Raw genomic sequence first — 27,353 nt, forward strand, 5'->3', positions numbered from 1 at the left:
ATTTCTTATATTTTTTCTTCTACCCTGAAGATGGAGGCGATACGTTCCTCCGAAACGTCGGTTAACACCACATATACACGGTGCCAAATCCCAGAAGACTGCTTTCTTCATAGTCACCGCCGTGAAAGCCTCAAATCTTACAACTTGGTTTATGCTTCAGACGTTTATGATATGTAACACTGTGTTCAGAGATCTGCTGTGGAGTCAGAGGGCAGCCATTTCCACATGCTGTTCAAGGCAGTATCTGAACAGTGCAACAAGATTCCTGTGCCAGACCCCTTGCCTGCCTTCTGTTATGCTGTACTGCATGGCCCAAGTGATGATGAAGCAGAGCAACCATCAGTGCCACAGCCCACTCAAGTGAAAGTCAGCACAGATATCTACAAATACCGCAGTTCCAAGAAGACGCGAGCCTTTGTTCCTGAATTGCCACCTGAACCTCAGCCATCTGCAGACTACCTGTCCCTGGATATATCTACCACCTCCAACAAAGCAACATGCAGTAGTTCTGTCAGGAAGTTGTCAGATGAACCACTGGCTGTGCAGGACAAAGAAGAGGTCAAAGGCACTCAGACGAAATGTAAGCAAGTGGAGTTTCATTATCAGCCATTGAGACTGAAGCAAACAATACCCAATCCCAAGAAGATAAGGAAGAAGAAGCTCAAGAAAATGAGAAAGTAACCTGATGCCTTTGGTCGGATAAAATTCCATGACAATTTCCCCCCCCCCCTAAAATTTGTCATTAATCCTCTCTGTCCTGGGTTCTGGTTGTGCTTTATGCCTGACCAGCCAGTAGACTGATATGTCACTATAATTGATCCTTTATTATCCTTTTTATTACCAATCGCATTCCTGCTAACTACAGATTAATTTGGTATGAAAAAATATAAAAAGTCCTACCTCCTGCTGTTGATATGTGCAGACTGCTAGAAGAGATGTCAAAGCATGTAAAGAACGAAGGTATAATACTCAGTACACACTCATAACATGATGTAAATTTGTAAAGTTTCTGGCAAAAGGCCTGATGGTTGGTTGGTACAGGAGTGTTATGATGTCTGAAGTTTTCTGATAGAGGAGAAGAATGGTTTAATGTTCTCAGACTCACTGGGTTCGGTTTGGTTCTTGTGTGTGACCACCAGAATTAAAATTAAAATACCTGTAGGTGAGATGAAAAACTGCAAATCACACCTTCCATGTGTAAGAGGCAGTGTGGAGAGGGCTACCAAGGCAGGAGGATATTTTGAACGTCATTTGATTGGTGGAGGTTGGGGCAGTTAATAAAAACATTACATTTTATCCTGTGATACCTTTGTTCCCTGTATCACAAAATCCAATTTTGTAATTGTTTTCACATTGAAACCATTTTAGGATCGGGTGTGGAAGAGACAGAATTGAACGAGTACACCCCTGAGGGAAGTTACGACATTTATTTCTTGAGATCTGGTAGCCCGACTGATCTTGTTACATACGAATTGTAGAGATTACATAATTTTGTGCACAATTTCTCCAATATCTGAAACCGAAACATAATCCCAGGGCACCTTCTAAAACATGGAATAATCTTTTACATACAGTGTGCCACAATTCCATACAGATGTTGGGAGTTTTCTTTGGTGCTGGAGGGAGGTGAAGGGTCAGCTTCAAGCTCCATCTACTTGTACCCATTGGATAACACATATATATGTATAAAGGGTCATCATAGTTGTTTCACATGACTAATTAATTCCATGGAGCATGGTCTCTGAGATGCTGTAATTCGGCTGGGTAAGAAATTCCTCGCTAACCCTAAGTTTCAGTACCATGTTCACTAGAACCTATCACTGGATTATATCCTGATCCAGCTGAACCTAGTCCGTATCCTCATTCCCTTTGTCTTCAATATTGTCTTCCCATTTATGTATAGGCCCTCCAAGCAGTCTCTTCCCTTTAGGTTTTGTTGCTGCAGGATGCACCTTCTTGTTGCTAAGATATGAACACCACAGTCTCACTGAGCACATGAGTTTGTTAATAAAGGAAGCTTGAGTGTTAGCGTTTGGAAAGCCACAATGCCTCTTGGTGTTAATCCCCTGACCTTGTTTCCCTGCAGGTTTGGCAGTTCAGTAATTTCTTTCATAATAGACAGACAATGGAATAACAGGTATTAAAAATACTTGTCGGAATGAAGAGATTTGTGTCTTTTGGGCTCATGTATGCTGGCAGATATGTACTAGTAATTCAGAGGAACCTGCTACTTGCATCTTTATGGTACCCCCACCTAGGTGGATAATATCCCAGAAGACAGTAATCCTTGTAGTCAGTATTGTGAGAGCCCCAAATCTCAATTTTTAATGTAACTTTTGTAACCTGCAGAATATTGACTGGTACCCTTATCCTAAGGCTGACAATAAATAGCTGTTCCTCACAACTTTGCAGAAACTTTCTGGTGCTCTTAGAAATGTGTTCTGTCGATGCATACTCAGTATAGAGACTATTTTTATTAGATAAAATGGTTGCCAGAAATTTGATACTTGCATTTTTTTATTGCTGGTGGCGTTGAACTAAGTCCCTTGTACTGCGGCCACTTCTGGTCTATTGTACCAGCCCCAGATGATAGGTGAGGGTGATTGTGGAGCAATTGGTGGAATGAAGATTAGCAAGGGAAACCGAAGTACTCTGACTAAACCTGCCACTTTGTCCACCACAACTCCCACTTGACCAGATCCGGGATCGAACCCGGGCCACCACGGTTGAAATCCAGCGACTAACCGCTTGAGCTATGGCGCAGCCCAGTGCATTTCATTTGATCCTGCATGTAAAATAAAATGAGAGAAAAAATTAGTCATGTTCATGACAACTTTTCCATGCAAACTCCATGTTATAAATGGGAATTTTCTGCTCAGCTAGAGCAATTTTATTTGTAAGCTATTGCATATATTACATGTCATAAAATATATTTTAAAATTAGGACAGTTGATTGTAGATGTCTGATAACAAGCCAAGGGACTGAAGATCGGTAGAACAAAAATCAGTATGAAGATTAAGGGTCTGGAGGCGTGAATATATGTTTGGTAAAGAGGCACTATAATGTTTGAGAAACTTGCTCTCTTCATCATCTGCCTAGGTATGGGACAGTAGTTTCCTTCGAAACGTCGATACCTATGAACAAACTTACACGGCATTATATGCCAGATGACTGTAATATTAATTATCACAGCCTTGGAAATTTGAATTATAAATAATTTAATTATACTCTTATGAGCAGGAAGTGATTTGGTGTTTGAATTATGGCGCCGGTAATGCAACCATGCGTTAGTAACGTGGGATGTAGATGGCAGGGTTGCCGTAAAATACTTGACAGCGATTGAGGAAATACGTAATGACAGGTTGGACCAATCGTAATAGTCTTGATTTTTTCGTGTAGTAAGCGTTTAGAATTTCATGGCGGGAAGTTAATGATTAATACTGCATTACGAACAGCACCATTTTTGAGACTTGTTAAGACATTTGGAGATTGTTTTCTCTAAGGTAAGTATTTAAGAGAATAGAAATTGTTTTTTAATTCCAGATAACGCATAGGTTTCATGGAGTACGTGTTAAGTTACTTTTCGTTATTCAGAGGTACCCTAACCTTTTCTGTACCCCACTACTTCACGCAACTTGAATTGCAGCGTTATCAAATAATAAAATGAAGAATTAATAATAGTGGTCAAAGAAAGTATTTTTGGAGACCGATTTCCTAGCTTTCTTCCAAAAACCTTATTTCTGATGTCCAGGAACTGTTTGCATTTTGTGATACACAGAACATTGTTGGGTCAGGTGTTCCAGCACTGACACCATCACTGATGCTAGGAAATGTTTAGTGGAAGGAGCTCTTTAAAGGAGACCAATCATGAGGATAGTTACTATCTAAAAGTGTTTGATGATAGTATATTGCTACAAGTATTATGTTTTTGGACATCCATCGTCTTGTCCATTTACTAAAAACCGTCCTGTTTTTTTAACACAACCTACTTCAATAGATAGAGCTAGCCCCTAACTCCGGACCCGAGACAGGGGCTAGCTCTATCTTTTGGACCGAACTGAGTAGATTTTACCTGAGGATGGTGACAGATTCCAGTATCCAAAACATGTTTTCAAAAAGAAACAGGATGGATTTTAGAAAATAGATAAGACGATGGATAATATCCAAAAACATAATACTTATATAAGGATAGTTATATAGCTAGGACAATGATTTCCTGTTACTTGTACTTCTTACAAAATATGTTTCTGTATGCAAGGCAGTGCTTCATGGCCACAGGCTGGAGTGTGGGTCAAATGATTGCTCAGTGCTTTGTTTTCAGTATTCATGTTAGGTTGTGTTGAGGGAAATGTTTTAGCCATGATTTAATAATTGTGGGATAGCTCAGGCAATGTAGTGACCAGGCTATGGGCTCCTATCAAAGTCAGAGATTTCTCTCTTATTATGACCAGACTGGCTTCTGAACCTTACCCTGTCTCCTTTCCAAAGAGTAATGGGTTAAAGTGGCTGGGACATGAATCTTAGCACTCTCTTCCTTTTAGTGCTGAAGATTAAGAAAGACTGGAGCCTTACTTTTATCCCACATATGTCTTTGTGGAGTGATGCTTAATTAAGTTACTGTCACCATAAGACTGTGGAAAGAGGTCACCAACTCTGATTCTTTTCCAAAGAGTGTTGTCTGTTATGTGTGCTGAATTGTGTGTCACACTACTATGTGTTGTTCACAGTTGCTGCAAGACTACAAACATTGCAAAGATGGATTTTCCTGACCCAGAGGAAGAGTTTGAGATGATGTATGCAGATGAGTTGGAGGTGATGAGGGAAATGGAAGGTAGAGTACAGCACTGAAGTGCATTGATATATGCAGGGGTTGGCTGCCATGTTAACAGAGTTGTATGTTGTTCCAGATGAGTGTACACATGTGGATAGTGGCGCACGTCCCAAGTCAAAGCGCAGTTTGATCTTCACAAGCCCCAAAGCTCTGCCGTCAGCATCTAGGGCAGAGCAGCTGGCTGATGATGACACAGAATGTCAACTGCTGGAGGTAAGAATTATGCTTGAATGGTACTGGAATGCCACCAATTGTCTGCAGGTCCTGCAGTTCAAGGATCCCCTACCAGGGTATGACACCATGTGGTGTAGAAGTTTACTGACATTTTTAGGGGATGTACTTTAGGTTGAAGAGTAAGCCACTCAAGTAACAAACAGAGCGCAGTACATTCCCCAGCTGTCAGTGAACTTATACCAGACTTTATGGCATCAGATCACAGAAATTAGTGCCCTTCTCCATTGTCGATGCTGTGGGAATCTCAGATCCAGTATGCTATATCAGTGTTGCTGTCAGTCTGCCTTGCCTTGGTTGTTAGAGCCTTAGAATGTAAACAAGAAATGTGATTGTAAGAGGCAGTCTTCATACAGGGGTATCCAACTTAAGTGAATTTTGTACAAATCTAGATGTAATCCTAACTCTAAATGCACAGGTTCAAACTGCACTCCCACAAACTGAAATTGGACCTTCTGAGCGCAGTGAGAGGAAGAGAAAAGTTGAGGAGCTATTTGGAGACATTGCCGATATTGAACTTGAAGACAGAGACTGTTTGGACATGTTCTGTAAGTAGGCCACTCTGAGTATCTAGGGTGCAAGTCTCTCCATTTTTCTATGAATTGTTCAGTTAACATAAGATGAGTTTATATTTATTGATTATTTTATAATACTCTGTCAGCTACTATGTTTATGAGAGTTGGTGGTCCCAATTTATTGAAAGTTATCCTTTCTATCAGCATTTCTGAACACGTTTCAGTTCCTCTGTTGACCTGTTTGCACATGTTAAATACAGGCTTTGAATCTGGCATAGCAGAACATACTTTCAGTGTTATAAAAATTTGTATTAAGTGGGAAAGTTAACAGATACAAATGAAAGATTGTACTTCTAAGAGGCTAGCAGAAAAACATTGATCCTGTTCCTTTGAAGCATGAAATTCATCTAAATTATATTTAAAAGTTCAATTCCTATCTCACAGAAAACAGCGCATCTCCATTACACAGACCAGCCAGTTAATACTCTTCAGAAAAGTAGTTACTGCATAGTGTGTGAATTATATGAAATATAAATACTCTTTGTGGCAGATATGCAGAGATTTTGTGTTTTAAAACAGGTGGTGCAGATAGTAACCACTGTGTTTTCAGGAGTTAATGACAGTATACTTTTGAGCTAGTATGCCATTCGGACAACAGAGTACTGCTGAAACCTGTCAGTAAGAAACTTAGGTAGGCCACCCTGAGCAGTTCATGGACAGGAGCACATGATGCAAACTGACATGAACTGTGAGATTGCGGCTGTCTGGGATGTGGCGTAATGTAGTCTGGTACACAGGTACCAATATTTTGGGGGAACATGCAGCCTTGATCTTCAAGGTAGAATTTAATAATCTGCTACCATACTGTATGGTATCATAACCTGTAATTGTCATTGCCATGATAACCTCAAACTGCATGTGTACCAGTACAGAAGAAGTTGACTGATATAGGAAACTTAGATTAAAACTCCATATATAGGATGCTATTGGATTTAATAAGTGATATTAGTTTTTTTATTGTTTGCATCCTGTTGTGTGTATTACAATCAGAAAGGTATTAATACCTTAAATACATTCAGCTGTCAAACACAACAATGTTTTTATTGATTAATTAAGATCAACACCGTGAAAATGGGACCACAAGTCCCTTTTACTGTGGCTACTTCTGGCCTATTGTACCAGCCCCAGATGATAGGTGAGGGTGATTGTGGAGCAATTGGTGGAATGAAGATTGGCAGGGGAAACCGAAGTACTTGGAGAAAACGTGCCCCAGCGCCACTTTGTCCACCACAAATCCCACTTGACCAGACGCGGGATCGAACCTGGGCCGCCGCGGTGGGAGGCCAGCGACTAACCGCTTGAGCTATGGCACGGCCAAGTAAAAGTTAGTAGATGTGATATAAGGTCACATGTTTCAAAGTCAGAAATCAAATTGTGTATTAAAGAATACCTGAAGATGACCCTCTAAGGATCAAAACATATGTTGTTTTTAAATTAATCAATAAAAACATTGTTGTGTTTGAGGTTGAACATATTTAAGATCTTAATGCCTTTTTAAATGATATAAGTTTATTGTGTTTTAAATTATGTATGATAGGATTATGGTGGCATGCAATAGTGTAGTAGGTTGAGGCACTGTTGTCCAAACTGGAAGGTCACAGGTTCGAGTCCCGATGAGGTGGACATTTTCATTTTATTTAATCCTTCCAGCTGTACTATGGCCCTGGGGTCGACTCAGCCTCTAACAGAAATGTCTACCAGGAATCTTCTTGGGGGGTAAAGGACGGCTGGCACATAAGGCTGACAACCTTACTGCCATCTGTGAACCGATTGCCTAGAGAAAATGTGGGAGCTTCGTCATCTCACAACCCTATAGGCCTACACGGCCTGTAACAGGGATAGCTTTTTTTTTTACGGCATTAGAGGAAGGCAAAATTGTTAAAAAGTTGGCACCATTTAACATATGAGGGTTAGAACCCAGGCATTGGTTGGAATGATCCCTTTGTAAGGTAAAAAGGTAAAGCTATCCCTATAACAGACCATGAACGCCAATAGAGTAGTGAGATGTTGAGTGTCCCACATTATGTAGACAGTCTGCTCACAGATGGTGGTGAGGTTGTTAGCCTTACATGCCTGCCACCCTCTACCCCACCAGTAACATTACTGGCACTTATTTCAGAGGCTGGGTCAACCCCAGGGCCATAGTGCGGCTGGAAGGTTTAGGTATGCTGAGAAAGCCAATGACTTCATTGAGACTTGAACCTGCAACATTCCAGCTTATAACACAGTGCCTGAACCAGCCACACTACCGTGTGTGCCATGATCCCTTTGTAGCTCTTTTCAACTGATGATGATCCGAAGAGGGATCAGGCACATGAGAAAGGAATCAGAGTTCGCGGACAAAAATGTTGGGAGACAGAAACTGTAATTTAATATACACACAAATGTACTGTCTTGTTTCTTCAGATTTCTGTACTTCATGGACCAAATGGAGAAACCTGATGATGTTACTAACTTGACTGCACACTCTTTCCAGTACACACAGTAGCCTTGGCTGTTAAAGCCATATACAAATATTGCAGTGGAGTTTTAGATGTGTTTTGAACATTCCCAATCTTTCTATTAATTACATGAATACATTTTAATTTCCCAGTTTGAGTGTTATTCCTTGTTAAAGTTCCAGCTACTGTATATTATGATATTGACAGAAAAGCTACCATATACGGGGTGAAGAACAGGTATTTCTATTTGTGGTTAATCCACAAAATTAATGTGGTACAATATGTGCTGTATTATATGGCAGAATTATGAACAATGAAACAGAGAAGCAGTTTATTTTATAGCATTATTCTATAGTTTCATTGAAAAACACATGAAACCCCAATTCAGCTGGTATGTAGCACTGTAACATGCTGTATCAATCTGTGATCCTCACAGCAAAGAGACAAAAGCAAGCCATCATGGAGTCCGATGCAGATCTCATCAAGAGGATCAAGTCACAGAGGCGAGAGGTTCAAGCTCAGACACAGACCCAACATGTCCTCGGTGACTCGCCATATTCAAAAGTGTAAGATACTTTTTTTCTGATGTCATAGCATCACACTGTACAGAGGCAAGTTTGGAACACTGTCAGATGTCTGACCTACACTAATGCCTTTTGAATAGTAGGCATTTTGCTCCATCCTGTCCTCTCTAGTAAACGCTACCGATCTGGCAATGGAACAACACTGTTCCCTTTCATGTTAGGTCTTCATCCTGTAAGAATATGCAGTTTTGTTAACATAACTCTTGTGCGAAATGTAAAGTAACATGTCCAGTTTACTTATCTGTCAGTCTGGGACAGCTGGAATTTGGTGCAGTGCAAGATTATAAATATGGCTACATATTTTGTGCGAAACTTCATTATGTGTGTTAATCACATTGAGGGACTAATATAGACTGAGGTCGCAGATGAGGATATTTGAACCTGAGAGAGGATGTAACAGGAGGGTGAAGAAAATTTCATAATGTGGAGCTTCATAATTTGTATGTTTTACTACATATTACTAGGATGATCAAATCAAAGAGGATGGTATGGGCATGTAGCATACATGGAAGGACTGAGAAATGCATATAACATTTTGCTTAGAGTATGGGAAGGAACAAAACGACTTGTAATAATACAGAAGATACTAGAAGATTATATGAAAACATATTTTAAAGAAATGGGAGGAGATGGTGTGCACTAGATTCATTTGGTTCAAGATGGGGTCCAGTTTCAGGCTCTTGTAAACACGGTAATGAACTCATGGGTTCCGTAAAAGGAGTAGCTGAGCAACTGTTAGCTTCTCAAGGAGATGGTGTGCACTAGATTCATTTGGTTCAAGATGGGGTCCAGTTTCAGGCTCTTGTAAACACGGTAATGAACTCATGGGTTCCGTAAAAGGAGTAGCTGAGCAACTGTTAGCTTCTCAAGGACTTTGGTCTGTGTATGGAAATGTCAAACAGATCAGTCTGTAGGTTTCTTTCTTTGCTTGCGACACACAGTGTGACAGTTCGATGGAATTGGAGTCCAGCAGGTCATGATTCATCTTACAGAAAACAATCCCAGTTTTCACACTGCATTAAGAATATACTGTATCTACTAGCACTCACAGTGGTAACTATAGATATCACCTGCCTTAACATTAGAGAACTTTGCATTTTGCCCACACAGTGTATTTAAGTATTTTGTATGGTTCTCTTACTTCAGTATACTGTCATGAGAAATGACAACGCTGTGGGTTCTGGTCAGACGTAGATATATCTGTAAGTGTTTACAGCCATTCGTGCTCATTTGCAATCACCCATTTAGACTCTCTGGTTTGGTTCCTCTGTACTCCATTGTTACAGACTGAATAGGATTTGACTCCAATAATGACACATCTGTCGTGCTTCTTTGTACTGTGTAGTAGGGGCTACCTAAGCGATATTGTTACTGGCAGTACCTCTGCAGTTATGACTAGTGGAGATTTGTGCTTTCTTCACCCAGTAAATAATGACTCTTTGATACTGCTGTGGCTTCTGGATTTCAGATATCCTGTTACAATACTGTTTGGTTGGTCTTTGTATTGGAGTGCAGTCGGTATAGTGACTGGCTAGAGGCTGGATGACTGAAGGGTTGGATTTGAGTCCTAGTAGGGGCAAGACTTTTCTCCTCTCCACATTATCCAGACCAGCTCTGGGGTCCACCCAATCTCCTATCCAGTGGGTACCAGGGCTATTTCTGGGGGGCAGGGTGGGGGGGGGGAACAGCCAGCACATGAAGCTGACCACTCACCTCCGACTAATGTCGAGATCAAGAATACGTGGATCTATACATCCACTTCCCCATACACCTTCATGGCTTAGTGCTTAATTAGTTAAGTACATGAACTTTATGTATTTACATAGTGTGTTTTCTGTACAGGAGGAATTGAATTTTGAAATATTATTTGTATAAACTGCATTTTTCATGAGGTTAATCTAGACAACCACAAGAAGACAAAAGGTCTGTATTTGAGGTTCTCACAGTGGTGACTATGAAAAGTACAGTCTTCTGAGTTGTAATACCATGGAGTTTGAGAGGGCCTGATGTTCCAGAGGAACATATCACAGCCATCTTCATGGTAGAGGAGTAAGCCAAGCAAGAAACCAGCGCAAATAGTTCTCTCGGTTTTCCTCTTGCTTTGCTTACTCCACTGCTGGATGGAGGTGAGTGGTTGGCTTATGGCTATGGCTACTTTACCTCAGAGAAGGAGTCAGTGCTTGGATGCAGGCTGAGTGGGCACCTGAACCAGTCTGGACACACTGGAGGAGAAAGAACTCTCAGTTCTGCGATTAGCATTTGAACCCCGAATGTCACAGTAGTAGCCAGTCACCTTACAGGTTGAGCTGTCATGTATCCTGGACATCAGGGTTGAGTGGTTGGTAATTCTCATTCATGTATTTTGTAGAACTTCCCAGTATTCAAGAGGTCTCTGGTTCAAATCTCAGCCTAGAGACTGTCCTGATTGAGCTTTTCACAGTTTTTCTAAGTCCCTCCAGGCAAATACTGGGATAAGGTGAAGTTTTCCCCGTGCTTAACTAACTAAGCACTATGCCATGAAGGCATATGGGGGAGTGGGTGTATAGCTCCACATTTTCTTACCTCATCACTATTTGGAGGTGAATGGTCAGCTTTACTCTCCAGCCCCTTTACCTCTGGGGAAAGAGCCTCCAGTACCCATTTGATAGAGGGTTGGGTGGGTCTCAACCTGTCTGAACACTGTGGATAAAAGAAAATTCTTGACCCTACTAGGATTCAAACTCCGACACCTCGGTTGCCAAGCCTGTAGCCAGTTGTTATACAAACTGCGCTATTCCAGCTGCCTAAGTACTGGGGTAGTACCTCAGCCACTTTTTTCCATTTCCCATTTGATTATTCTGTAATCATACCATTATTTGACACTGTACATATTGCATTTTTGTTTGGGAAAGTGTGGTATATTCAAACACAGAATATCTTGTGCAGATGTCTTCCTGTCAGTCAGGATAGCTTTCTTTCTGAATGCAGGAAGAGCAGCAGCATAACATGGAGGGTGCCCAGTTATCCATTTGTGTCTGTGGCTTGCAGCAATGGAGAGCGGATGTACGTCAGACTGCGCTCTGAGGAGTACTTTGAGCAACAGGTGTGTGGGCTGAGCCTGCAGTCAGTAGATACTATAACGCCTCTAATGAATGAAGGGGGTGTACTGTAAATGTACTTAAGATCTAAGATTTTTACACCAGTGAATATAATGCAGTCTGATAGATGGGTAGCAGTGTTGTGGAGGAACTCACTGCCTTCATGTTTGCCCTTGAGATTGAGGGGTTGTGTTCCTCTGCAGCACTGGCTTCATCACACCGCATCAGTCAAAAGAGTACAGTATAAATATTCTTCAATTAAATGTCTGTGTTTTGGATGAAAAGAGACCGCAAGGAAAAACGTTTTGCTGATGTTGAAGGCATAAAGAAAAAACGACGAGCACTGAAAGGCGACAACAGCGATGAATTTAAAAAATGTTTTGAGTGATGGAAAAACGTTTGGACAAGTGCTTTGAATCAGACGGAGAGTACTTTGAAGGGGATTACAGTTTTGTTATGTAAAAATATACAGAATTTTTTATAAACAAATTTCGTTTTTGGGGGTGGGGGTGGGGTCCCCTCTCATATATTTCTGCTAGTATTGATGAGAAATATTATATTTACAAAACAAGTAAAGAAAACCTACTAATGGACAACACTAATATTGATGTACACAGTCCTATAGTTGAAGTATTATATATGAATTGCACAACATAACACTATACCCTGCCTCACCTCTCCCCACTCCTCACAACCAGGGCATATAAATATGGGAACAAACACACTGCACCTGCACTAGTGAAGACAACACCACATGATGCCCGAGGGAACAACATGCAAACAAGGGGCATGTGAGTATAAAGCAAATCAATATAACATAACATTAATAACAATCAGAAAACAATATTAACATGTGGTAATTTGTAGATTGCAGATCACAGATGTAGCTGCTGAAATAGACTGTCTGGAATACACGCATCACATAGCTTTAACAAGCGGATGACACCCTTTACGAGGTGGCTAGAATTTTATTAACTTACGTGGACTGCAGTGCACAATTTTAGCATGCATCAAAACAGTGTAACAGTTTAGACACATTGAAACACCTGAGGATGGCCATCTGTGGCCGAAACATGTGTTGGTGGCGAATGATGAATATTTTAATGATTATTGCATTATTGACGGACTAAGTACATAGATGTTTAATTAAAGATGTGCAACAGGATGCTGAAATACAGAATTATAAATATTCTTGGTTTCTGTACTTCTGTGGGGGGAAAAGTAATTTTTGTGTTTGAAATGTTGATTATTGGTTTAGAACTGAAGAAACATGAGGCAGTGGAGCCTGATGGTTCAAGTTATTTTGTTTGTGTGAACAGATCAGCAGCATCACAGCGCAGAGCCGTACTGTGGGGCTTCTCTCCGTCCCGTACCAGACACTGTGGGAACAGGCCCAGCTCTATGTAAGTGCATGCAACATAATCACTCACAATCCAGTGGATATGAACAGTTCCAAGGAAGAACAAAACCTGCATGGAAAGAACATTCAGCTTTGTGTACGCATATTTTCCAGCTCTGTGCTTTATGATTTCATATACCATGTATTTGTTTACTGCAGACACAAACTTGTACTATTAAGAAGCCAGTCACACAACAAAGCAGTTCTGTATAAGAAATCAGCTTTCATTGGTAGAAAAATGGTAAAACTATTCTTGTAACAGGCCATGGAAACACATAGGACACTGACTGTCCTGACAAGATTTTTATGGTTTTTCTCAGTCCCTCCAGCTAGAACCTGGGATATCACCTCCATTAGGCCATGACCACTTCCTTCCAAATTCTTTCTGATTCATCAGTCATCCTACCATCTACTACTTTGTAGTCTAGATACTGATAGCATTGTGACATGACTTTTATTTTTTTACCCAGCAGTTTTCATTGTATGAATGGAATAAGTGCTCAGATTATGGGTTTCTGGGACGTAATAACCCTGTTTTTTGGTAAGGTATGTACCAAGGATTCTGGAGGAAATATGCCGTCTCCATCTTCAAGGTAGAAAAGATATGAAGTAGACAAATTTTATATTGTGCAAAGGAGAAATTTAATTTCAGATGAACAATATCAGTTTCGTTTGCTGTATAAATAACTCTTGAAAAACTGAGGCAGTGTTTCTGCAGGCTGGTTATCTTGTTTCTGGCGCAGATACAAAAGAAGCTGGACCAAGAGGAAGCTGAGCAGAGGTCCAGCGAGCCTGCCACAGAGCACACTGATTCAGGATGCGAGACCATGAGTGAGGAAGAGGACAGTGCTGACCTCTGGGTAGAGAAATACAGACCAAAGAGCTATCTGGAATTGCTGAGTGATGAGGTGATATTCATTGTGATACTGTATCAACTAAAGATGATCCTCTTGTAGGTTATTATTACAGGAATTCATGAAACAAGAAACTTCTGATGTATATGAATTATAATAGTGAAGTTTTTACCCTTCAGTAACTGTTCTGCAGTTGATTTCTTAGGTCTCCTCTTTCTGCTGAATCATGTTACAAATGTTGCTCTCAACATCTCTCTGACTTCTGTTCAGACAATTCTTGCTACTCCCAAGACTGTTAACTCTTTTGGCACAAGTTAGAGATTTATTTTGCAAATGGTTATATAAACCTGGGCATGAACATTTGCCCAGTGCTTGTAATAAGTCTTTGTATGAGGATTAGCTTAATGTCTGAATCAGTCAGACTTGTTTCTGGGCAGGTGGAGTCTTGAATTGGCATTTTTGGGCTGTGACGTTGTAGTTTGATACTTAGATACTAATGTTACAGAGGATTCCATCTCCCAACTGCAATGAGAAAAGTATTGTGGCCCTGAGAAGAGCCATTTTCCTGTTGGCACAGTCTGGACTCTGTCTCTGCTGTCCCCTTTCTGTGGATCCAAATGGCCACCTTCCAAGCTACATACCCATGTAACTGAACCGATTCCTCACACTATGCACTTTGATCCTGAAGACAAAGGCAGGATGTTGCTCCGAAACATTGGTTTACAACAACCAGAAGACCACAGTCTGAGAAATCATTGCACTGGAAACTTCAACACAGATAATTTCTTTGTCAGCAACTTTTGATTTCTGCATTTCATTATACTCCTGAATATATGTGTTTGGATTATCAAGTTTCTGTCTTATTTGTGTCATTTTAGGACTTAGCAACTTTATGGAGCATCTGTTAAGTTCACTCATCACTTCCAACTGACTGTTTATATACATGAAATGACTTGAGAACATCTGGAAAATTCTCATGAACATTGATACTGGAAAATTTTATTAAGACTTGTTCAACCATTTCAATTCTTATTTTGTTAGTTATGATTTAACTTGACGGCCTAGCTAAATAGTATATTTATCAGAGCATAAAATCTTTCGAATGAAAACTGTAGAGAAAAATGGATTGCAAATCTCATATTCACCACACAATTTCCATGGGACTTACAATTTTCAATATAATTGAACAAATTGGATGCTGTGCAGACATCTCCAAATTTCTATCTTGAGAAATCACCATATTTCCACTCACACCAAAACTCTCAACTACTCTTAACTGGCTCAACAGAGTCAGAGTCAGAGTTATTTTACGACTTGCGGTTTACCGCCAATCACCTCGTCTTGGCATCAGGCCCCTTGAGGCCCGCGACCAGAGATTTTTTTTTTTTTTTTTTTCCAACTGAACTCATGTGGTAATAGTCCTTATGTAACATCCTCTCTGGCGAGAAGATGGGTCTGTTTCTTATGAATACATTCGACCTTTCGTCAAATGTATATTTCACACATATGATGTGTTATCAAAAACTCTTCCTTTTGCTTTACACACAAGTCCCCTGTCGGTACAGGCTTTACAGAGCAGATCATGCCTAACTTACAGATCTTATGCTGCAATGAAAACTTAGTCATTTGAACGGTCATAAGCTTGACCACTGCCAAGTTTAAGCCACTTATATTTTCTTTGTCTGGCTTCACCTTGTCCTATACCGCGAACATGTTCGTTATCATGATTTTGTATGACTTCTGCTGCCTCAACACTGACAGATACTCTCGTTATATCACTTCCGCACTGACCACACAGAAAACAGCCCATATTGTTGGAACGTGTTTACTGAGCAATTGCCCAGCAGCAGACTCCATAGAAACCAGTTATGTGATAGCTATCACTGTTGTATGACGTCACAGCCTAGCGTGGAAGGGTGTTTACCAAGTGTCGAGTAGCGATGGGCTGGGTGGGGGTATGTGACATCACTTGCAGAAAAGCAGAGGTCACATGACCCCTACTTCCTGTTACGCTATCCAAGCGTTCACAGAGTTGTCGCCTAGCGACACGCCACTACTCTCCCATGTGCGCATGCCCCAAGGTCTCTGTGGCTGAACAGTTCCTGCTAGAGCAAATATGCCACATTACTATATTTTAATCAGTTTATTGTGTACCTCTACAGAAGTCCCATCCAATTACAAATATAATATTGTCATGTGTAAGACTGACTAAAAATGGGGTTTGGATAATTGGGTTTCTTAACCACTTACCGGTCATAGCTACAATTAATTATAACACTAAGGTTTACTGTAATTATAACATAAATAATGTTTTCACTATCTGTTCCTGGTGATGGATTGATAACACAGGAACTGTAACAGTCTCACTGAACTGCCTTCTCGGTTATTCTGGAACCTCTTATAATGCTTTTCAGCATGGACCCCACAGAAAATGCGTGTCACATGTCAGACTGCGAGTTCATTGGTCTGTTACCAGCACTGTGTGTGGTGCGGATGACATAGAAAACACAGCCTCATCTATTGTTGCATGTTGGACGGTGTTTACCGAGCTGTTATCTGGCAATGCATTGATCAAATCTGTTACATTGCTCCCTCTTTAAGGCTGCTCATCCCAAGTAGCCTATCAGTGTACCGCCTTTCCTTCTTCCAAGGCCTGCACTTGATTTCACCTCACCTTCCTTACCATTGCTCTTCTTTTTCCCCCCTTATTGCAGCATTGCTAGTATTGCTACTAGGTTCTTCTTAAGTTTTGGAGGTCCACAAGGTCCAGTTCCTAATTTTTCATGACCCACTGGAAATCCCTACTGCTTGCTTCACAATCTCAAGCCCGATGGCCTTCCTGTTGATCCCGCTGGTTGTCCTCTCACTTCCAAGCCATAGCTGCTCCTCGAAGTCCTGGTTCCTGATTCCATTGGTGCCTTCCTGGTGCATCAGTTGTCTCTTTCGAAGTGTCCATCCTTTCTGGGTTCCTCATGCAAATTCCTGGTCTGATTCTTCCGCTGTCCCTGTTCAACTGATGGTCCTTCATGACTGTGCCACTTTTGCACAGTGGGTCTTCTTCCTGCCAGCTGCAGCCAATTTCTTCCACAGTCCCCAATTTCCATCCCTGGGTCTGAATTTTCCTGAAGACATTTCTCTTGCATCATGCCATTGCTGCACAAGGAGACACCTTCCTGCAGCCAACTTCCTCCTGGATCCACAATCTCCTCGGGTCAGTTCCTTCAGCTCTCTTCATCACCCTGCAAATAGATGCTGGCCTCTGTGCCACTTCTTCATTTTCCAAAAGATTTCACTCTGACCCCTTCCATAGGGACCTCACAATGCTCCCCTGCTGACTACATCATTTCTGGAGATGGCTCCATCTTCTCTCGATTGGCCTCCATCACTTCTTGACAGGCTGTCCTTTGTTCTTGGTCAGCTTTCATTTCTGCTAACATCAATTTCTGGGTGGCAGTTATCTCGTCCATCATTGCCATTATTTGTTCAGTTTTCTTAGTATAGTGGTATACCTTCTTTCACAGATACAATCAATAAAATCCAATCCCATTTCTGACACCAGCTGTCATGTGTAGGAGTGACTAAAAACGGGTTTCAGGTTTCAGATTGGTAATCGGATTTATTTACCACTTACTAGTTGTACTTACAGTTAATTATAACACTCTAAGGATTACTGAAATTATAACATTTATAACCCAGGAACTGTAACAGTCTCACTGAATTAGACACTCCAAATATTATACATAAAATCTTCTTTTCAAAGCTGCACTCTTGCATTTCTTTTCTTCACAGCCTCCTGTACAGAAGTGAACTCTCAACTCAACCCTCCTGGACTGCCTTCTCGGTTATTCTGGAATCTCTTATAATTCTTTGGCACGGACCCCACAGGAAACATGTATACTGTGTCAGAATGCAAGAAAAGCTGGTCATTTTATTGTATATCATACAAATAATATTGCAGAAAAGAAAAGAAACTTTGTTGTGAGTGATGAGTAAGACTGATGACCAAAGAAAATAATCCCTTGTGTCTAGATTGTGCTTCAGGGCCTCAGGGTTGAACATCACAATCATGTGTTTTGTGCCACTAATTCATGTTTAGAAGGTGCCAAATTTAAATCTCAGTCAAGAATCCTACTGTGTTCATTCTCAGTCTCACCAGGAAAATTTACTTTAAATTACACCATGACCACGTCCTTCCAAATCTTTTCCAATTCCCTATTCACTGCACTGTGACATCAGGCATGGGACTTTCCGCTTCACATTAGCCACTTCCAGACTCTTCCATACTTTGTTTATCTCATGTTTTTTCTGTATCCACCTCTATGTTATTTTTCTGTCTTCTGTATACTAATTTTCATAGCTACGTAAATGATCAGGAAGAATAGATTAATTATTTTAGTGTAATTCTGTTCCTGTAAACTGTAGGGTGCCAACAGGACACTTCTGCACTGGCTGAAGCTGTGGGACAAGATTGTGTTTAACCGAGACAGGAAAGTCAAGCAGAAGGCCAAGGTTGACAGCAAAAATGGTGAGTGATGGTGTCTGTGTTTAGTGAGACTGTGTGCACACACTTCTCTACATGTGTACACAGAAAATATTGTTTAAGTCCCTGTCTGCAGGAAATGCTGGGATGTTGTGTAAAATATGAAGAACAGAAAAATCAGTCTTCTAGTTCTTGTCTTTGCAATTAACTTTTCCGAACACCCAGTTTACTATTATCCTCACATTCTTAGCGGCCTCCATAGTCTAGGGGTAACATTCCCACCCCATGACTCAAGTTACGCGGGTACAAACCTGGCGGAGGTCGTGGAATTTTTAAGGGCGGAAAAATTCAGGGAACAAGTCCTCCGGGAGGGACTTTAAGCCATGGGTCCCGTGTCTTAGATTTACAGCACGTAAAAGATCCTCATGTCTCTAGGATACCTCTGAGCTAAATGAGGCAAAAATTTTCCCGCCCAAGTAGTTTCCAATGCCTCCGGTAGATGGGGAAGTTATCGGGTACCAATGCCAGCAGAGGGCCAACCTCGCTGGCAGAAAGGGGAGAGTTATCGGGTACCACTGCCAGTAGAGGGCCGACCTCGCTGGCAGAAAGGGGAGATAGCGGGCACCAGTATCGGTAGGATATGGAAACAGTAGAAATTAAAGGGGGACGTACAATAAACTATTAGTCGCGGTGCATGGGGAAACCCACCCCCTCTATACTGAATAACTGAATCCTCACATTCTCACATTCCAAAATGTTCCCTAACCAAAATTCTGCATGCATTTAAACTAAATATCCATTTACTTTTAAGCTACTTGTTGTGACTATCTTAACAAGATTAGGTGAAGTACATAAATCACCAAGTTCCACGTTACAGAATCTTTATTGTTTAATGTACTGACAAATATGTCATTAGCAGACTGTAACTTAGTTACGAGTAAGATGTGCACAAATCATTGTGTATTCCCTTTCTTGCAGAGAACCGCTTCCAGAAGAAGCTTAGTCATGTGTTGAATGATGGGTTGGATGAACATGGCTGCCCGCAGCAGAAGGTCGCTCTACTGTGTGGGCCGCCAGGCCTGGGGAAAACAACACTGGCCCACATGGTCAGCACACATGCAGGTTACAACGTAGTGGAGGTGAATGCTAGTGATGACAGGAGTCCAGATGTGTTCCGGACTCAGCTGGAGGCAGCTACACAGATGAGGTCCGTAATGGGCATGCAGCCACGACCCAACTGCCTGGTGCTGGACGAGATTGATGGTGCCCCTGCGGTGAGCCCTGTTCCCCAGATATTAGACTTGAAATTGATATAAGGGGTTAGAATTTATATTCACATATCACTGGAATGGAGCAAGGATGGCTCAGGTGGTATAGAAACAAGACCATACGCTGGATGACTGAGGAGTCAGGTTTCAATTCCTGGCAGGGGCAGATGTTTCTCATCTCTGTGGTGTCCTGACTAGTTCTGAGACCCACCCAGCCTCCTATCTAGTGGGTACCAGCAGCTCTTTCTTTGGGTGTAAAGCAACAGAGGCATGAAACCGACTACTCAAGGATGGTGGAGCTAATACTTATACATCTTCATGGCATGGCGCTTAATTAAGCATGGGACAACTCTACATTAAATTTTACAATACTGGAATACGCATAAAGTCTGAGGTTATCATGGTGGTAGGATTTTGATTGTGACCTTATGGGATATTTAGTCTGGTAGGTGGGTACCAACATGTTCCAGAGGTAGACACGGAGCCAGTATGTTCTTCCAAAACATTGGTAACCACACACCAGTGTGTATGGTATCATAATCATAATATTTACTGCCATTAGAACCTCAAAACTTGTGTGGTTAGACCACGTTAGAAGGATTGTGGACATAGACGACTAAAACAACATGTTGATTATTGACCCATCGGAATGCAAGGACTTGGACTGCTTTTAAAGAGACTACTACACAGTTACAATCCTGAGGGTGAAACAGGTCATTTATTGGTCTAATTTTATGACTAGAATAAGAAGAAGAACCATTTTCATCATTCTGCAGTGACAAAAGCAGACTTAGCATGTTATAAAACCTGGAAGTCCATAGCTGTGACCATAGAATTGCACCATTGGATACTGGTGTGTCATGTTGACATAAACTTCTACTTGCAGGCATCCATAGATGTTCTCATAAAATTTGTGCTGGGGAAAGACACAGGCAGAGGGGCACGAAGCAAAAAGAAGGGGCGTGGTGGTGGTGTCTTAAAACGGCCAGTCATATGCATCTGTAATGATGTGTACGTTCCAGCTCTCCGGTCACTGAGACAGATCGCACTCATTGTCCAGTTTCCTCCAACAGCTTCCTCAAGGTTAGCATCACTGCTGTTATGTTTGCTTGGTATGTTTTGTTTATCCCTTTATCTCTGTAATATGTCATAGAAATTGGCACTTGGCTCATGGATGGGCTGTTCTGGTAGAATTTGAAATGAAGCTTTTTGCAGGACTCGAGTTACATGAGGAAACTTGGAAAACTTTGCTGCTGTTTGACTCCATTTGAGTGTTTTGGTACTGCGTGCAGGTTAGCACAGCGGCTGCTGGAAATTGCTCGCAAGCAGTGCATCAGGACTGATATGGGAGCACTTTTAGCTCTTGCCGAAAAGTCTCACAATGATATCCGATCATGTCTCTCTGTGCTGCACTTCTTCAAGTCCCGGAAGAAAGATGTCCGCCTGGTTGACATTCAGAAAAGTAGCATCGGGCAGAAGGATATGCAGAAAGGCTTGTTTTCTGTCTGGCAGGAGGTGTTCCAGATACAGCGCCCCAGGAGGTAAGAAACTGCTTCACACACATTTGGGATAAAAAGATCTTACCATACTGAAAGGAACAAGCAGACATGTACATAAGATATTGTTTCACCTTAAACTATAGTTTTGACTTGCACTTCAACATGCATTTACAGCTTTGCACAAACTATAACATCTCATTTTTGTCTTTTTATAAATTTACCTTAATAATATTTGTGTAAAATGTTGTGACTCCCCTGGAAGAATTTTTGCTTCCGAAGGGTTCACAAACAAAATTTTGTAATCATTAGATTAGAGAACCCTTCTAGCAGACATTTTGGATTGGTACATAATAATTCTACTTTCAGGTGAGGGAAGTGAAAAAGTATGACACTGGTGACAGGAAATGTAAATAATTTCATACCTGAGGACCACAAAACAGTTGTAGTATTTATGGGAGAGTTGAACTTCTCATGTCAGTGAGTACTGTCACATGTTGCAGTGACTAAAGACAGGGTTTGGATTGGTAATTGGATTTATTGGATGCTTAACAAGTTGTAACTGCAAATAATTACAACACTGTTACTGATTTGCAGGCGCCACACAGTAACATAGTTGGTTGAGGCACTATGCTACAAGCTGGAAGGTTGCAGGTTCAAGTCCCGATGAGGTGGATTTCTTCAATTGACCTAATCCTTCCAGCTGCACTATGACCCTGGGGTTGACAAGATTGTAATATAGGGGGTAAAACTAAGATCTGAGTGCATGAAGGTGCCAAATTTGATATTTTTATTTCGTGCACGAGATCAAACATCATCAGAAATTCCAATAGAAAATAATCGATTGTCTTCAGAATTGTGATTGTATGAAACAGAAATATGGCGCCGGGTGTTGCGTTTTTCTGTGACTTCCTGGCAGTGATTTATTGTGTTGGTATAGTTGAACAGTCAATTGGACTGAAAAAAAAATTTAAATTTAGATAACTTAAATAGGAATTCGGTTATACACGTAANAAAATAATCGATTGTCTTCAGTATTGTGATTGTATGAAACAGAAATATGGTGCCGGGTGTTGCGTTTTTCTGTGACTTCCTGGCAGTGATTTATTGTGTTGGTATAGTTGAACAGTCAATTGGACTGAAAAAAAATTTAAATTTAGATAACTTAAATAGGAATTCGGTTATACACGTAATAACTATATGATGTGCAAAAAAATTTGTTTCAAGTACCACGTGCTTGTAGGTGTAAGTAACTAATATGAACATGAATAGAAAATATCTTGAAGGTGCGAGAAGTTCTGTCTTCTGGTGTATAATGCCATGTTGTCTGTTGAAAGTCAACCGGCATTTCAGAAGAACATGTTGCCTCCATCTTCAGGGTCGAAGAATAAGCGAAACAAGTAACCAGTATGAAGCAGATAGCAGAGCTCTGCTTTCTGCCTGCTTCACCCTTGTTTACCCTGATTTCTTGCTTGGCTTATTCTCCCACCCAGAAGCTGGAGGTGACACGTTCTTCTGAAGCATTGGTTAGTCGACTTTCAGTGGACTACACAGTGTTATGTCCCAGAAGATGGAATTCTTCATAACCACCACTGTGAGAACTTCAAATTGTACAACTTGAAGTTGTGTAAATTAATATAGCACCATAAACATAAGAGCACAAAATTCTGTACTTTTGAGAGAGGGGTGGGGGTTAAAGCAGGCATCTGCTGTCCCTGGAAGAAATAAAAACTGAAAAGTAGAACTGTACTAAATGTTAGGACCAAGAATGAACTATATTTTCTTAAGGTCATTCTTCTAAGTTGAATGTTCTAAGTTAGTCAGTAAAAATAATCCTTAAAATGTCTTAAGTTTAAATCTGTAGGCAAATTTTCTACCCCTCCCCCACCTCCCAACAAAATCTTGGTAGCTCACATATATACCTGGCTTTAATTTTAGCAGATTTGTTTGTGACTAATAGTCCATATCAGCCAAAAGTTTGTAGACATCTGTATCTTATTTAGTATGATTAAAACGTTGAAAATAACAGAGTTTTATGTTTATCTGGCTAGAAGCTCTTCTGTATGCAAATTGTATGGGCATCTGCTTGCTCAGGAAACTTCAATATAAATGGTTTTTGTTTGTTTTAGGAAGCTGTTCAGTACCATTTTGGCGAAAGGAGATGACAGACTTCAACCAATGCCAGACTTGAACTCCCTCGAGATGAAGTTCGATGACATGTCCCTTGCTTCAAGGTATGAATGAATATACAGGGTGTTTCAAAAAGAGCTTTACAACTTTGAAAGCTTATATGAACTTATACAGAGGACATACAGAACGTTTTGAACTGTCATAATGTAGCAAAACACACCGAGTTTTACCTCGGATAGTTACGGTTCAATGTGACTTCCACTGGTAATGCGGCAGACGTCCCACCTGTAGTCAGTCTCTTGCCACACGCTACGTAGCATCTCTGGTGTCACTTCTGCAACTGAGGCAGTAATTCGAGTTCGGAGCTCAACGGCATTTGCAGGCAAAGGTGGTACGAACTCTTGATCTTTAATGAATCCCCATAAGAAAAAATCCAGGGGAATAAGATCCGGCGAATGAGGTGGCCATGCTATCAGCACCGCTCTACCAATCCACCAACCTGGGAAACGGGTGTTGAGGTACTTGCGCACTTCTCCAAGGTAATGAGGGGATGCACCGTCTCGCTGGAAGTGAATGCATCCTTCTTGGTCATCTTCGTCTAACTGTGGAATGAGGAACTCTTGGAGCATGTCCAGATATACGATATCAGCAATGGTCATCTCCATGAAGAAGGGCCGTACACTCTTTGCTGAGGTTGCAAAACACGTTCACGTTTGGGCTATCACGAACATGTTCCAGGGAGATACATGGATTTTTGCAGCCCCAGATCCTGCAGTTGTGGGTATTGACCTTACCACTGACATGAAACGTGCTCTCATCACTGCAAATTACGGAGTGCAGAATCTTCTCATCGTCTTGTATCTGATGAAACATTTGCATACAGAATTCCTTACGAACCACCTTATCTGCATCCGTAAGGTGTTGAACGATGGATAGTTCGTATGCTTTAAGTGTAAACGTTTTCGTAACACTCGCCACACAGTAACATTTGGAATACCAGTTTCCAGAGACGCATGTCACGTTGACTTTCGTGGTCTTCGAACGAAGCTCTCCCTAATCTGTTCCACTGTAGCGTCAGAAACACGTGGCTGACCAGGTGGCTTGGCATGGCACACAGAACATCCAGTCTGAACAAACTTCTTGTGCCAGGAGTAAATTGTAGGCCTACTGGGAGGTTCCTTGCGATACTGAGTGCGAAATTTGCTTTTAACTTGTGCAGTAGACTTCATTTCCTCGAACCAAAACACAACGAGCACACTCTGCACCTGTGAAAGTAGCCATCTTGATTTCAACTGAGGGAGCGCTTGCGGTGGCGATATTGGGTACTACAGTACCATGTGCATGAAACTTGGTGTGTTTTGCTACATTATGACAGTTCAAAACGTTGTGTATATCCTCTGTATAAATTTATATAAGCTTTCAAAGGTGTAAAGCTCTTTTTGAAACACTCTGCATAAGGGGTGGGCCTTCTCGGCCCTTGCACCGCAACCTACAGTGGTCTATTGTGCTTATGCTTCGAGGTAACTTGAGCTGATTCATAGTCTATAGACCAGCTTCAGTTAGTATAGGTAGCAAAGTTTGGTTGGGATGGGCGCAGTGCAGGACCTGAGAGGTGGGAAGGCCTCTTGGGACACCTAGATATAGATTGCTGGTTAAAAGTAACATTGTCTGTGACACCAAATATCCTGCTTCGTTTATCAATGCCACATCTCCGAGACATTATGAAGTTCACTTGTAGATTGTGCTAGTATTTAATCTTTGCATCAAGAGATGACAGCCTTACGCTTTTCTGTCTGTTTGACCAAACAATCCATTGTAGAGTATTTGTCTGTACACACCAAAGAAAATGTAAATATGAAGTGACCATACAATGGCAACAGCTTGATTCAATTTAAATGTAGCTGCAACAGCAGCAGATTGCCATCGAAGTCTTGAATAGGTTAATATGGATGTCAGTGTGTAAAGTGGATTGAATTGTCACAGAATAGGGGCAAGCTTGATGGTAACATCAGCGAATCTCCAGATTTCATAGTGACATGGGGCATATGTCAGATGTTGGGAAATGCTGAGGACCAAGGAGTTACTTTATGTGTTTGTTTGTTTGTTAGCTCAAATAATCATTTCCGTATTTTAGCTGTACTTTCTAAGGAAGAATGTAGGATAAAAATTTTGTTGTTTATTGTTGTTTATTGTTATTAAATAACTCCACAAATCCTGTACAGGGGCTTTAGCACCCATAGGATATAGAGCTCATCAAACTGATACAATCTCATACAAAACATAAAAAGATACATGGTGTAACATTAAATCAAGCCATATCATAACAACATAGATACATACACTGTTAGAAATACAACCTTTCACTTCTTACTACTCCAAGTTCATTCGTCACAATCATTAAACATTAATCATAAAACAATATCACATAATACTAAATAATAAACAAAATTAAAATTAAAAAATATAACATATGACATATTAATTAAAATAGTGATTATTTGTAGGTGTTGCAATGATAGATACATGCATATCTCTGAGACAGAAAACGAGTCCCAGCAGGAAGTATGTTGCTAGAAGGGAGAGATGTGAACCACACCTGTGTTTGAAGCGTCATAATTATGTAGGACTGTATTATCACTGTGTGTGCAATCCTGGCAATATAAGGAAGGTAGTTGAGATGTTCCAGAAGATGTGTCTGTAGTTTTAGCCCTAGTTAGCGGCCTCCGTAGTCTAGGGGTAATGTTCCCACCTCATGAATCAAGGTACGCGGGTTCAAACCCGGCGGAGGTCGTGGAATTTTTAAGGGCAGAAAAATTCAGGGAACAAGTCCTCCGGGAGGGACTATAAGCTGTGGGTCCCATGTCGTAGATTTTCGGCATGTAAAAGATCCTCATGTCTCTAGGAGACCTCTGAGCAAAATTATTAGGTAAAAAGTTTCCCGCCCAAGTAGTTTCCAATGCCTCCGGTAGATGGGTAAGCATCGGGTACCGCAGCCAGCCTTGCTGGCTGAACGGGGCTGATAGTGAGCACCAGTACCGGCAGGGTATGGAGACTGGTAGAATATTAAAGGGGGACGTACAATAGACTATTAGTCGTGGTGCATGGGGAAACCCACCCCCTCCAATAATAATAATAATATAGCCCTACTTGTCTGACTTCAAAATTTATTTTATTTTTACAGGATGCTTGGTGTGCTGAAGACGGTACAGTGCTGTGGCGACTATGATCGTCTCATGCAGGGTGTCTATGAGAACTTCCTCAGCATGAGCTTCAGGGATAGCCGACTTGAAGCGGTGAGCTACTTTAATGTTCTCAGCTTAGATCTCTCTATACTCTGTCACTTTCCTCAGTCACTCCACACAAATTCTAAGACACTATAATTAGAACACATTTGTATAGTTACCATTAATGTGTACTGTGCCATTTTCTTTGACAGTACATAATCACAAATGCTGACAGTTTATTGGTGGAACCATTGGAACCTAGAAGTCTTGGTGAGGTTCAGTCTTTAGTTACGCATTATGTGTAGCATATTTGTATACAAAAATGTCACTGTTGTGCTTCCTACTGCAGATGTAATAGCAAACAGCCAAAGGTACAGTGAAATTCCCTTTGTACTCTTGCCAATATGTACAGTGGCCATGGCTGTTAAAGCAATGTGCAAATATTACGGTAGAGTTATATTTTAGCGTCCTGTTGCACTGATTTAAGTCCATGATTTATTTCAACCGTCTTCCAGTGCATACACTCATCTATCTCACTCCTCTCTCTCGCACTACATGTTTCGGCACAAAAGTGCCATCTTCAGGTGCTTATTCGATTTACGTTAAACTAGTTCACTGCATGCCTTGCCGTCTTCATATTAAAATAACTAAAATATATATATTTATCATATATATATTGATAAATGTTAAATGTTAAAAATATTAAAATTGTTCAGGATTTTTCATCCCTATGACGTATCTCATGCGAGTCACACCTATCCT

At 40.9% G+C, this 27,353-nt stretch overlaps 2 protein-coding genes across 10 annotated transcripts in view; both read left to right on the top strand.

Annotated features, from left to right (window-relative positions):
* Positions 1 to 2,512, top strand: part of LOC111867475 — a 95,204-nt gene extending 92,692 nt beyond the window's left edge. For 7 of the 9 annotated variants that reach the window (XM_023857382.2, XM_023857383.2, XM_023857381.2 and 4 more), the window contains one exon: positions 190 to 2,510. In XM_023857382.2, coding sequence (XP_023713150.1) covers positions 190 to 681 — 492 coding nt within the window. In that variant the 3' untranslated portion in view covers positions 682 to 2,510. Of the gene's footprint in view, positions 1 to 189 lie in introns of all 9 variants that reach the window. The other 2 variants (XM_033752700.1, XM_023857380.2) reach the window with 2 other exon arrangements.
* Positions 2,513 to 3,420: 908 nt separating this feature from the next.
* Positions 3,421 to 27,353, top strand: part of LOC111867480 (chromosome transmission fidelity protein 18 homolog) — a 66,798-nt gene continuing 42,865 nt past the window's right edge. Inside the window, exons 1-14 of the mRNA XM_023857401.2 lie at positions 3,421 to 3,504; positions 4,729 to 4,832; positions 4,909 to 5,045; positions 5,482 to 5,611; positions 8,516 to 8,645; positions 11,631 to 11,745; positions 13,060 to 13,143; positions 13,883 to 14,047; positions 18,416 to 18,518; positions 19,452 to 19,747; positions 20,628 to 20,824; positions 21,034 to 21,282; positions 23,367 to 23,471; positions 26,549 to 26,660. Coding sequence (XP_023713169.1) covers positions 4,757 to 4,832; positions 4,909 to 5,045; positions 5,482 to 5,611; positions 8,516 to 8,645; positions 11,631 to 11,745; positions 13,060 to 13,143; positions 13,883 to 14,047; positions 18,416 to 18,518; positions 19,452 to 19,747; positions 20,628 to 20,824; positions 21,034 to 21,282; positions 23,367 to 23,471; positions 26,549 to 26,660 — 1,899 coding nt within the window. The 5' untranslated portion in view covers positions 3,421 to 3,504; positions 4,729 to 4,756. The remainder of the gene's footprint in view (positions 3,505 to 4,728; positions 4,833 to 4,908; positions 5,046 to 5,481; positions 5,612 to 8,515; positions 8,646 to 11,630; positions 11,746 to 13,059; positions 13,144 to 13,882; positions 14,048 to 18,415; positions 18,519 to 19,451; positions 19,748 to 20,627; positions 20,825 to 21,033; positions 21,283 to 23,366; positions 23,472 to 26,548; positions 26,661 to 27,353) is intronic.

The sequence above is a fragment of the Cryptotermes secundus genome, unplaced genomic scaffold, assembly GCF_002891405.2.
Source record: "Cryptotermes secundus unplaced genomic scaffold, Csec_1.0 scaffold843, whole genome shotgun sequence".
In the NCBI taxonomy this organism is placed as follows: domain Eukaryota; kingdom Metazoa; phylum Arthropoda; class Insecta; order Blattodea; family Kalotermitidae; genus Cryptotermes; species Cryptotermes secundus.